Source organism: Fundulus heteroclitus, chromosome 15 (genome assembly GCF_011125445.2).
Source record: "Fundulus heteroclitus isolate FHET01 chromosome 15, MU-UCD_Fhet_4.1, whole genome shotgun sequence".
NCBI classification, from domain to species: Eukaryota; Metazoa; Chordata; class Actinopteri; order Cyprinodontiformes; family Fundulidae; genus Fundulus; species Fundulus heteroclitus.
The window spans coordinates 31,244,823-31,257,405 of record NC_046375.1 but is presented as its reverse complement, the minus strand read 5'-3'; the positions used below and the strand labels follow the sequence as shown (position 1 = coordinate 31,257,405).

The 12,583-nt window shown below is 40.8% G+C and overlaps 1 protein-coding gene across 4 annotated transcripts in view; it reads right to left on the bottom strand.

Moving 5' to 3' along the window:
• Positions 1-1,088: 1,088 nt before the first annotated feature.
• Positions 1,089-12,583, bottom strand: part of bach2b (BTB and CNC homology 1, basic leucine zipper transcription factor 2b) — a 129,625-nt gene continuing 118,130 nt past the window's right edge. For all 4 annotated transcript variants that reach the window (XM_036147126.1, XM_036147127.1, XM_036147129.1 and 1 more), the window contains 2 exons: positions 6,593-6,799; positions 1,089-4,224 (listed from right to left, as the gene is read on the bottom strand). In XM_036147126.1, the coding sequence (XP_036003019.1) occupies positions 3,730-4,224; positions 6,593-6,799 (702 nt within the window). In that variant the 3' untranslated portion in view covers positions 1,089-3,729. The remainder of the gene's footprint in view (positions 4,225-6,592; positions 6,800-12,583) is intronic.

Here is a 12,583-nt window from a genome sequence, read left to right as displayed (position 1 = left end):
CATCACAGAGAAGGATGCTCAAACACAATGTCGGAACAACTTTCTACCTTAGATGACTGGTACGCCGTTATTTGGGCAACACGTACACCGATTCCACGTCAAATTAATTAGGCATTAGCTTATTCCGTTACTAAAGAAATACAAAAGAACATTGTGAATAATTCTATACTAAATCATTAGCTTCTTTTAGATGTTTCTAAATCTTCATATACATTTCTTCCGTCAGCTTATATAACGATATCGAAAAGCATTTCCTCTTGCAGGGCCAATTTAAGTGCTCCAGTTTCAGACTTAGAAGAAAATCAAGACAAACACCCTAATTGAAGTGCTAATGGGTCTGAGTGCTTGGGGCTGGAAACAAGGTGCCTAAATTCATTCATTCATTCTTTCCTTTTTTTTTACTTTCTTGGATGAATTTGAGAAAGTCAATAGCAACACAAACGTGTTTGTGAGAGCTTGCACAAACAAGCATCTGTAAATACTGGTATGAAAGGAAGTCTCCTTAAACAAGGTAGGGAGGACTAACATGAGGAGACGTTTTTCACATTTAAAAAGGAGTGAAAGGTGAAGAGGGGCTGGCCTGGGCCAAACATAAATAAAATGTATATATGTATAACTTCTAAACATGCAAGGGGCTCATGATCGTATGTGTGTTTGAATGCATGCTGTGTGTGTGTACTTGTGTAATGAGCTGATTTCCTGAGTATATGAACACCCACCAGGATGGAAAGTATTCATTAGGCAGGACAGGAAACAGCAAAGCAAAAGTTTTCCCTTAGCAAAAAGGTGCTTGATATAACCCGAGAGAGAAAAAAAACACCTATGCCTCTAAACATACAAAAAAATCAATGTTACAGTCATCATGCTCCATACTATATACACATCTGCCAAACAAGCACTTGAAAAATCACTGTTACAACATCCAAATACAATGGTATTGCTGATGAGTGGGAAATAAAAAATAACCATTTAACCACATTTTTCTCCTTGCGATTCAGTGCTGTGGAAGGCATAGAAGGAATGTTCTCAGTTACAGGCTGTACAGAATTCTCCTGTACAGAAATACAAATAAAAGACGCTTGAAAACCTTTTTTTTTTTTTTTTTTTTTGCATATGAACATTTTACAGTCTAACTGCATTGTAACTTCCCGCTGTACAGAAGCTCTGATCTCATTTTCAATGAATTAGGTTGAACATTCAGAATTTTTTTTTTTTCCTGAGTTTGAATTCTGGTGACGAAAAGGGCCACTGAGATATATTCATAGAAGAAACAGAGCAGGACAGAGAGGTAGACAGAGGTAGAGAGAGACCAACAAGCTGTTTTCACACACAAACGTCCGACAGGTGTGTACGAATGTGTGCAGAATTCAATCAGAACTTTCTCCAAAGTTGCTGCCCAATCTCATTTTAGCACTAAATATTTTTTCAGGTTAATGAGACCCTGTAAGCATTTTTCGGGTCTAAAAGATGGCAAGTAAATGGATACAACGTATTGAGATAAATAAAAAAGAAGTCATCTACAAAGTGAGTCCCTTCCAAGCAATAATTTCTCCCAAATCATGATGGACTCCATTTTTAGTTGGAAGTCACAAGTTTCCAAGTTTAAAAGTGGTTAGTCGTAGCTCCCTCACCAGTGATGACAGTTGAGCTGGAGGAAAATTTTCTTTTGCTTCTTAGTTTTTTAGTTTTCTCAGGAAAGCTTTTTTCATTGACAACAAGGTAGTGTTTACTACTGTCAACACTCACCGACAAATCTAACATTACTACAGCCTGCTGACAACTTAATAACTTCTTCGCATCTGTGACACTCTTTTTTCTCAATATGTAGTTGACATGATACTGTCATGTATCATTGGATGCCATACCATCCCAACTTTATTCAGAAAGCCCTTTAAAACAGCCATAGCTGAAATAAAGTGCTACATAAAACTGCAAATTTTAGACATACAGTTATTAGTAAAATCTAAAAATATGATATATGAAAGGATAAAATATAAAAGATTAAACACAATAAAACCATTTTAAACTAAACAAGATCAAAAAAAAGTTTCTCAGGTGTTAAAAGAACAAAAATGGGTTTTAAGACGAGTTCTAGGTTGCTGAAGGCATAAAATGCAGACAAGTGCGTTGTTATGGGCTTGCTGCTAATAGAGATACTGAGCACAATTCCCAAAATCCGTTGGGTTTTAGACTGAAACAGTGTTAAACTGGGTATGATGTCGGTTCCAGCTGCTGCGTTGAAGGGAACTGAGCCTTACTGACACCAGAAGCCCAGATCTGCGGCATAATCTCTGATCAATGCAAACAATCACCTTTTTGCTGCTATCTGGTGGCCAACTGAGGATGTTCCAGATCAATTTATGCAATTTAAGTTTAAATTTCAGTAAAATACTATGTAGCAACCCAGGATGGAACAGTGGCCAGTAATTCCAGATCTGACAATAATTTAATATTCTCACAATCTTAGACCCAATACACGTTGCCAGCAGAGCTGTAACTGACGACCACTGTTCTATTCCTCTATTCTAGCACATTCCTATTCCACATGCGTTTCAAAGCAATTAATTCAATATTTATCCATACATGCTCTCATGACTTTATTATCCAAGCAAATAACATCGCAAATAGGGACTTTTTACAGACAATTGTCAAGTTGGCTACAACCGACAGAGAGCGCTGCATATCCTTAATTAAATAATGCACTATATGAACTATACCAACCATTATACTTAGTTTTGATGAGCATCTTGGACCACAACTGCAAAAAAAAATGTATTTACAAGAAAAAGTAATCTTAAATGCTACACAAATAAAATAAAGTATTAAGGCATTGGCTTTATTACATTAAAAATGGCAAAAAATTATTAGATTATGGGCTGCTATCAACATTATTTGTTGCAACATACAAGCTTGGAAAATATCCACTAATTACCCAATAGTTTTTTTCTTCAGCCATGCTGATGTTTTCACGTCGTCTCTGGTTGGTATTCTGTGAGATTTTAGCCTCATGTACAGTAGGAATTTGTTAGTCTTAATTTAGAGCTGTTACGTATATCAATCTTGAAATAAGGACCAAAGAATTTGGGCTAAATTTATCAGGAGATTTTGAGCGCTTACTAACACTTAAGAGAAGAAATAACATCTCACAGGCAACTTTCCTTAGAAATGCTCCTCACCATCAGGAGTTACTGGGTAGTTGATAATCTGTCGATGTAGTTCAGAGGTAATTCTGCACACATTTGTGTCTTAACATCTCTAGAGCTGTGTGAGCACAGCTACTGAAGACAGAGTGGTAGAAGGAGAAAAGGACGAGAGGAAGGCAGAAACAGAGATTCTGTTTGTACAAAAAGAGAGCTTCTGCTTAGGTCCAATGAGGTTCAGCTTGAAGTTGTGATGTGTGACACGTGAACGGCAGGCTGTCCTGCAGAGGCTCCTGCCGGCCGGGTATAGCACCATTGGAAGAGTTTGGTGAGAGGTTCCCACTCTGTCAGGGTTAGAGGAACAAGCCTGTAGAACAGTATTGCTGCTGTTAAGACAATTTTAGTGTCAACCGTTTCAACAAAACATAAGGAAACAAAAACAACACAAAAAGACATAAATACAAAGCTTGTTTTTTTTCAGTGAACACTGGCAGAGGCTGACCATCTCACAACCCAGAGAAAGGGTTTGTCGGAGGAGTAAAATTAAATAATACAAAAACATTCAAAACAAAAGAATAAAAAGCCACCTCTACTTGGTACTGTCCTTCCTTGGCTGCTCGTCAGTTGTACATTTCTCAGTCATTTCCTGGCAAAAATCCACCGTTACTGTTTGGTTGGATTTTTCCATTGGCTCTGATGTTGTGTACAAGCTGGTGTCACGGCCGTCCGTAACCTGGTCCGCCCCGTTTCTGACGGTGGATTCGGGCTCATTCTCTGAGGGTCCCGGTGACCCCTGGAAGCTGGGTTCTGGCGTGGCTGAGCCGGAGTGACTAGTGAGGTCAATGCTGGTGGTGGCTGGGGTGCTGAGGGTGGGGGGCCGGGGCTCATGGCCTGTGTTGTTGCTGGCAGTAGAGTTGGCGGGTCGCAGCACAGGGCAGTAGTGGTGTAAGGACTGGACCTGCTCTGGGCTCAGTTGGACATCCCGGCACACCTCCTGGGACAGGCAGGAGAAGTTCTCCCACAGTTCACCCATACATGCCTTCAGCTGGTTCCTCTCTGTCAGCAACTTCTCCTTCTCACACACCTGCACACACACACACACACGCACACACACACACACACACACACACACACACACACACACACACACACACACACACACACACACACACACACACAGAGCGAAACAATACAGAGGTCAGCCAAACATTTATATCGCCTTGTCAAAGTATTCACACCTCTTGAACTTTTCCTCATTTTGTCACAAACTTCATTGTATTTTATGTGATAGACCAACATGAAGTAGTGAATAACTGTAAAGTGGAAGGAAAATGATACATTGGTTTAAAACGTTTCCACAAAAAAAAGTCTAAACAGTGAGGTGTGTACATTTGTATCTGTAATTTTATCTCAGTATAACTCCAGCTGTTCTGTTTCTGGCCTCTGAGGTTCCTCAGCAAACATTAGAGAACAACCAGCTTCATGGAGACCCAGGAACCCAGCAGACAGGACAGTTGTGGATAAGTTTAAAGCTGGGTTGGGTTCTTAAAAATATCCCCAGCACTGAACATCTTGTAAAGCACTGAAAATGGAAAGAGCAGGGCACAACTGCGGACCAACCACGACTGGTGACCTGGGCACAGCTTCCTGCTGGGGTCAACGGAGTATGGTGTAAAACACATTATTTTTGTGTTTTATGTGCAAGGTTGCGTTGTTATCAGCAGTGAAGATGCAGCTGACTTGTGTGAAAATCAACAACAGAACTGCCCCTGCTGTAGTAAGACAGGTGAGGAGAAGCAACAAGTGACAGAGAATAGTGAGAAGATTCTGTGATCCAAAAAGCAGCCCGGGGCTTGAGGGGCAGCATAGTTTCTCTGCCCAGTTTCCTTGACCAGAAACAGTTCGATACACATCCTGTCTTTATTGGCTGTGCAAGTTTGTGTCACAATACACTCTGGTCAAAGTTGAAGAAACTTCTACTTGGCCCATGCTCTACTGGGCTGTACTCCCACTTTGAGATGGGCGCTGCGCTCCACTTGCAATTTGCTCAGCACAGTGCAAAACTGTGTGTTTGTGGAGCATGTAGGACAAATAAATGGGCCTCTGACGACAGCATTGCAGGGTCAGCCAGCCAAAATGAAGAAACACAAACTGTGACAGCTTGTGCAATATGGCTGCAAAGGAAGAGTGGCAAGAAGAAGGCGATTGTTAAAGAAAGCCATCACCCTAAACACACCATCTTCACAGTGAGATCATGATGGCAGCATCATGCTGTGGGGATGCTTTTCTTCAGCAAGGAAGCTGCTTGGAGTTGACGGGAGGATGGGTTTAGTTAAATACAGGCCCATCCTGTAAGAAAACCTCCAAAAGTATCAAGACAAAGGTTAAGCTTTACCTTTCAACAAGACAGCCATGACTTTAATGGGATGCTTTAGACTAAACATGTACATGTTGTAGAATGGCGCGGGCTTAAAGGTGCATAGGCACATTATTTGATTTTTTTTTTGTTTATACGTCAGTAGCTCACGTGTGTTTATGAAAGATTATCACGTCCTGCTGGCATATTAGTTATTATTTTGGCCTTTTATGCATTGTTTTTGCTCAGTTCGTTAGTAAATAACGCAGCAGGGGATAAAACAAAGAAGAGGCTAACGGCTATTAGCATCTCCCAGCAAAACACTGAAGAAATGTCCAAGATCTAGTGAAAGAAACGCCAAATAATATATGATTCCAATGGTGTTCATTGAAGCGGACATTAAACCTGCCGAGGCTCAGATGTGACGCAGAGTTGATTGATGTGAGTACAAGCTCTGATATGAGGCTGTTAAAGTTGCTGTTAGATCGGTTTATTTAATTAATAATGGTTGGTCTTCAATTACGGCGAGTTGCCGCTTTGCTGTGAGGCATTGTAAAGGGTCAGGCTTGGTCTGGCATTATTAAATACTGCTTTATTAATTAAGCAAACTGGCATTATGCTAGTTCTGTGATACTGCCAGTAGATGTCACCACGTCTGTTTATATCAGGTCATCACGGTCTGTGCTGGGCCTATTTTTATCCACAAAAAGGTCCATCAAAAAGGATGGAGGCTTGGTGTATACAACTTTATTTTATCATGATCAAATGGTTTTTGGTCTTTTTTATAACCATATAATGTGGCAATATACCTTTAAATCTATTAAAATTCATAGACGTTTGTGGTTATAAAGTGACAAGATGTGGAAAAGTTCAAGGGATGTAAACTTTCGTAGACACTGTATATATAGCATCTTTCCTGCGCTTTCACTCTGTTTAGTGCACTGATGAGAAAATCTCACACATTTCATATTCAAGCAAACTGAAATTCCATTCAGATAATTACAAGATGATCCAACTAACTTTCTGGGGAAAACTTATCCATGCAAGTGCTGCTTATGTTCTGAATATGGGAACCTAAAGCCAACAGTCTGCTCACCAGTTTCCTGATCTCACACTCCAGGTTCAGAATGCAGTCAAGCTTCCTTTTGCGGCAACGCTGCGCCGCAATGCGGTTTTTGCTCCGCCGCCGCACATCATGGATGAACTCAAGCTGCTCCGACGTTAATTTGTGCATTTTTACCAACATCTGGAAGTCATTCCGTGGAAGATTTGTGATTTGATCAATAGGAAAAGGAAGCTTTACCTAGAAAAGAAAGAAAAAAGAAACGGTTATTCTGGTGTATACCATATCTTTCTTATTTTAAATCCAAATGAGAGCTTTTTGAATATGGGATTGTTGATCACATCTTTACCACAAGATGGCAGTATAATACCACTGCTCATGGCGCATAGTAAAGCTCTTAGCTTTTCCAGTTCATCTTAAACATGCAGCATAAAAGGTGATCTAAGAAAAGAGTCCGCCTCCATCGGCTTCTTAGCACTTGGAAGTGTGCCTTCATGACAGACTTTGTGCGGTGGGGGGTGGGGTTAGTGAGCCAATGACCTGTCAAACTGACCCAACTCAGAAGCAGGTGATCAGCAGTCCTCTCACGCTTAAGAACAAAAAGAATTAGTGGAGTAAATGCTGCAGCAATTTGGCAGCCCTTAACAGAATCAGAAAGCCATGAGATATCCACCCCCAATATGACAACTTATCAGGCCTGCATGTGCCTACTCTCTTTCTCCTTGTCTGGAGCGCAGCAATAAATCGGCCACTCTCCCTCAGGTGATGGCAGACCTTCCTATAAGCACATCACAGGCAGATCCACCCCATCTGTATCTGCCTGCACCAGAGAGCTGTAGCTTCAGGCACCAAGGGAAGTGGTGGAGGCATAACAAAGAGCCAGAGGAAGACAGCCGTAGAGCTTGGCACAGATGACAAGAGCTGTCTCTCTCTGTTCTCCTTCCCTCCCTGTGGCTACCTCAGCGGAGTGCAGGAAGAACAAAGTCAAACAAAGGAGGAAAGGAGCAGAACATGCTCCCACTGTACCTTGCTGCTCAAGCTGTGCTGGATGCTCCCCAGGGAGCAGACTGTGCTCTGATGGCAACAGCCAGAGGTGGCAGAGGAGCCAGACCAGCTCCTCTTCACCAGCACATGGGATCCAGTAGGGGATGGGGCCTCACACTGTGTAGGTGCTGCACTCAGGGGACTGCTGGAAGACGCCTCATCAAGATAGGAATGAGCTAAGTAATTACGGAAGAGAACATGCCAACCTGTTTCCTAGAGAAAAAACTTAGGTTTCCTCTTTAGGGACACAGCCATCTGAGCTGCCAGGAGCCTTATTTCTCAATTCAGCTAAACATCTGTATATGCTAACACACGATAAAAAATAGATGGGACTTTCAAGGCCACTCTTGCTTATACATTTGCAATCACAATGGGAAGCAGTTAAAGAAAGAAATGGCATTTTACCACTAAATGATGCTTACGTCTTTGGTTTCAGCAGGCTGAGGGAAACCAAGGGGAAAGAGACATTACGACCTTGTGAAGGTCCCCCCCCCCATTCACCAGTCACTGGTACACAGGGGACAGCTAAATTTAAGCACCACCACGAAAACCAGTTCAGCAGCACAGTTAGGATGACAAAGTATGCTTCAACAGTGGTCATAAATTCCCACAAAAGCACTCTGGATTTACATTTGTTTCAAGTTTCTCCTCCCAAGACTCACTCTTTCACTTTCCCTCCCGGGGTCACTGTTTTGCAAATGGGGTACAGAGTGAAAAGTAGGGCTCATCTGTTATGAGCAATAGATGCTGTTCACTTCCCAGCCCTGACTCTGTGCGTTGCTCAAAATTATGGATGTACATGTCTCAAATTTGAGCCTAATATATTAACTATGTAGGACAAGTTTTCATTTCAATCAAAATGGTGAAACAGTAGCACCTTTGAGGCTGCTGTCCATGGCACCATTGCGCTCTTTTATTGGTTCCCAGTAGCATATTTTACCCTCTCTGAGCAGGGACATGACCATTTTAAACAGCAAGATGGAGTTCAGTTAAATTTTTTATATAGTGCCAATTCATGATCCATGTCATCTCAGTTCTGATAAAACTATATAAAACAACTGTCAACCTGTCCAGGCTGCTTTGGAAGAAAGCAAATGACCTTATTACAATGTTTTAATAAAAGAGAGTTAATAATGCTACTCCAAAAGATCAATGAAAATGTGTCATTCAAATGGTGGATTAAGACATGGATTAGTGGGGTAGTTGAACTCAAGCTGGCAGCAAGCAGGGGTGGAGGATGGGAGTGGGTGTGGGTGGTGCGGAGCTCACTGCTTCTTCACCTAGCAGACGTTTTCCAGTTTGGATAACTCTTCCACATGTCTGCTCAAGATTGACGCATTCCCTGCATCTTCCTTTACTGAGGATGTTCTCCTCACTCAATTCAATTCAATTCAATTAAATTTTTTTTATATAGCGCCAAATCATGAAACATGTCATCTCAAGGCACTTTACAAAATCAAGTTCAATCATATTATACAGATTGGGTCAGATTATACAGATTGGTCAAAAATGTCCTATATAAGGAAACCAGTTGATTGCATCAAAGTCCCGACAAGCAGCATTCACTCCTGGGGAACCGTAGAGCCACAGGGAGAGTCGTCTGCATTGTACATGGCTTTGCTGCAATCCCTCATACTGAGCAAGCATGAAGCGACAGTGGGAAGAAAAACCACCCATTAGCGGGAAGGAAAAACCTCCGGCAGAACCGGGCTCAGTATGAACGGTCATCTGCCTCGACCGACTGGGGTTACAGAAGACAGAGCAGAGACACAACAAGAGAGACAAAAAAGCACAGAAGCACACATTGATCTAGTAATCTGTTCTACATTAGATGGTAGTAGCGGGTGAGCCGTCTTCTCTGGATGATGTCACAGTTAACAGAACGCCAGACCAGGTGTACCTACTATGAATAAAAAGAGAGAGAGCAAAAAGTTAAAAGCTGAAATGACGACAGTCATTTCAATGTAATACAATGCAAAACTGGAGAACAGTAGACTGAAGAACAGTAGAAATCAGTAGAGTGAGAAAATTAGACCCTGATGTCCTCCAGCAGCCTAGGCCTATCACAGCACAACTATAGGGATAGCTCAGGGTATGAGCCACTCTAACTATAAGCTTTGTCAAAAAGGAAAGTTTTAACATTAGTCTTAAAAATAGATAGGGTGTCTGCCTCACGGACCAAAACTGGGAGTTGGTTCCACAGGAGAGGAGCCTGATAGCTAAAGGATCTGCCTCCCATTCTACTTTTAGAGACTCTAGGAACCACCAGCAGACCTGCAGTCTGAGAGCGAAGTGCTCTGTTAGGAACATACGGGGTAATCAGAGCTCTGATATATGATGGAGCTTGATTATTAAGGGCTTTATACGTTAGAAGGAGAATTTTAAATTCTATTCTTGATTTAACAGGAAGCCAATGAAGGGAAGCTAAAATTGGAGAAATATGATCCCTCTTGTTGATTTTCATCAGAACTCTTGCCGCAGCATTTTGAATCAGCTGAAGACTTCAAACTGCATTTTGTGGACTTCCTGATAGTAAAGAATTACAATAGTCCAGCCTTGAAGTAACAAATGCATGGACTAGTTTTTCAGCATCACTCCTGGACAGAATGTTTCTAATTTTGGCGATATTCCGGAGGTGAAAAAAGGAAACTCTGGAAATCTGTTTAATATGGGACTTAAATGACATGTCTTGGTCGAAAACAACACCAAGATTTTTAACTTTATTACCAGAGGCCAAGTTAATGCCATCCAGATTAAGTGATTGATTAAGAACTTTATTTTTTGAAGACTCTGGCCCAAAGATTACAACTTCTGTCTTGTCAGAATTTAAATGCAGGAAATTTAAAGTCATCCAGCTTTTGATGTCATCAAGACATGACTGCAGTCAAAGTAACTGATTGGATTCATCAGGATTTATGGATAAATATAGCTGAGTGTCATCAGCATAACAGTGGAAATTAATCCCATGCTGTCTGATAATTTTGCCAATCGGAAGCATATATATAGTAAATAGAATTGGTCCAAGGACTGAACCCTGTGGTACTCCACACAAGTGACCCTAGACTTTGAGGAAGATTTATTATTAACATGAACAAACTGGAATCTGTCCGACAGATAAGATTTAAACCAGCCTAATGCTTTTCCCTTAATCCCTACAGTATGCTCAAGTCTTTGTAGGAGAATATTGTGATCAACTGTATCAAATGCAGCACTGAGATCCAACACAAGTCCATTATCTGAGGCCATGAGAATATCATTGGTGACCTTCACCAGAGCTGTTTCAGTGCTATGATGAGCTCTGAAGCCTGACTGAAACTCCTCAAGTAGGTCATTACTTTGTAAATGTTCACATAGTTGATTAGCAACTACTTTCTCAAGAATTTTAGATAAGAAAAGAAGATTAGATATAGGTCTGTAATTTACTAACTCATCTTGATCAAGAGATGGTTTCTTAAGTAAAGGTTTAATAACAGCTACTTTAAAAGCCTGTGGTACATATCCATTTACCAAGCATAGATTAATCATGTCTAAAATAGGACCACTGATCAGAGGGAATACCTCCTTAAACAACTTGGTTGGGATTGGGTCTAACATACAGGTAGAAGGTTTAGATGAAGCTAAAATTTTAGATAGCTCAGAAAGCTCCACTACTTTTAAACAGTTCAGACACTGCGCAGGTTCTAAGGATTCCTCCAGTGCTGCCTCACTTACTGAGGACGAAGTAATCATGTTTGGGAGGATGCCAATTATTTTATTTTTAATGGAATCAATTTTATTTATGAAGAATCCCATAAAGTCATTACTACTAAGAGCTAAGGGAATGGATGGATCAACAGAGCTGTGGCTCTGGGTAAGTTTGGCAACTGTACTAAAGAGAAATCTAGGATTATTTTTATTCTCTTCAATTAATGATGAAAAATATGCTGCTCTAACTCTGCGGAGGGTCTTGTTATACAACAATAGTCTGTCCCTCCAGATTAAGTAGGATTCCTCTTGGTGTGTAGAGCGCCATTTTCTCTCCAATTTCCTAACATTGTGCTTCAAGGAACGCAGCTCTGAATTAAACCAAGGAGCCAGCTTCCTGTGAATAATCACCTTCTTTTTCAAGGGAGCTACATTGTCTAATGCAGAACGCAATGACGAAGTCATACCATTTACAAAGACATCTATTTGTGAATTGGAAGAAACAAAATTGCTGCCATCTACAGGGCATTTCTGCAATACGGAGGATATTAAAAAGGGGACAGACTCTTTAAGTTTTGATACAGCATTATCCGATAAAGATCTACTATAATGGAACCCTCTTTTGGGGGTGGAGAACTCAGTTAGATTAAACTCAAATGTTATTAAAAAATGATCAGATAGGACAGGGTTGTGAGGAAATACTGTTAATTCTTCACAATCAATGCCATATGTCAGCACAAGGTCTAAAGTATGGAGCCAAGAGTGCGTCGGTTTATGCACATTTTGAGCAAAACCAATTGAATCTAGGATAGTTTTAAAGGCTACACTAAGGTTATCACATTCTGTGTCAACATGGATGTTAAAATCACCCACTATAATAGCCTTATCAGTATTTAACACCAAATCAGATAAGAAATCTGACAACTCATCCAAAAACTGAGTGTAAGGGCCTGGTGGACGATACAAAACAACAAACAGAAGAGGTTTTATTGCTTTGCAGTTTGGATGAGGGAAACTGAGGGTTAAATGTTCAAAAGAACTGTAGTTATTAATTGGCCTGGGACTAATTAATAAATCAGACTGAAAGATGGTTGCCACTCCTCCTCCTCTTCCCACAGATCTGGGAATGTGGAAATTTGAATAATTGGAGGGAGTTGACTCATTTATACTAACGTAGTCCTCTTGTAGCCAGGTTTCTGTGAGACAAAACAAATCAATCTGTTTATCAGAAATGAATTCGTTAACTAACAAAGTCTTTGGAGGGAGAGACCTTATATTTAATAGACCACATTTAAT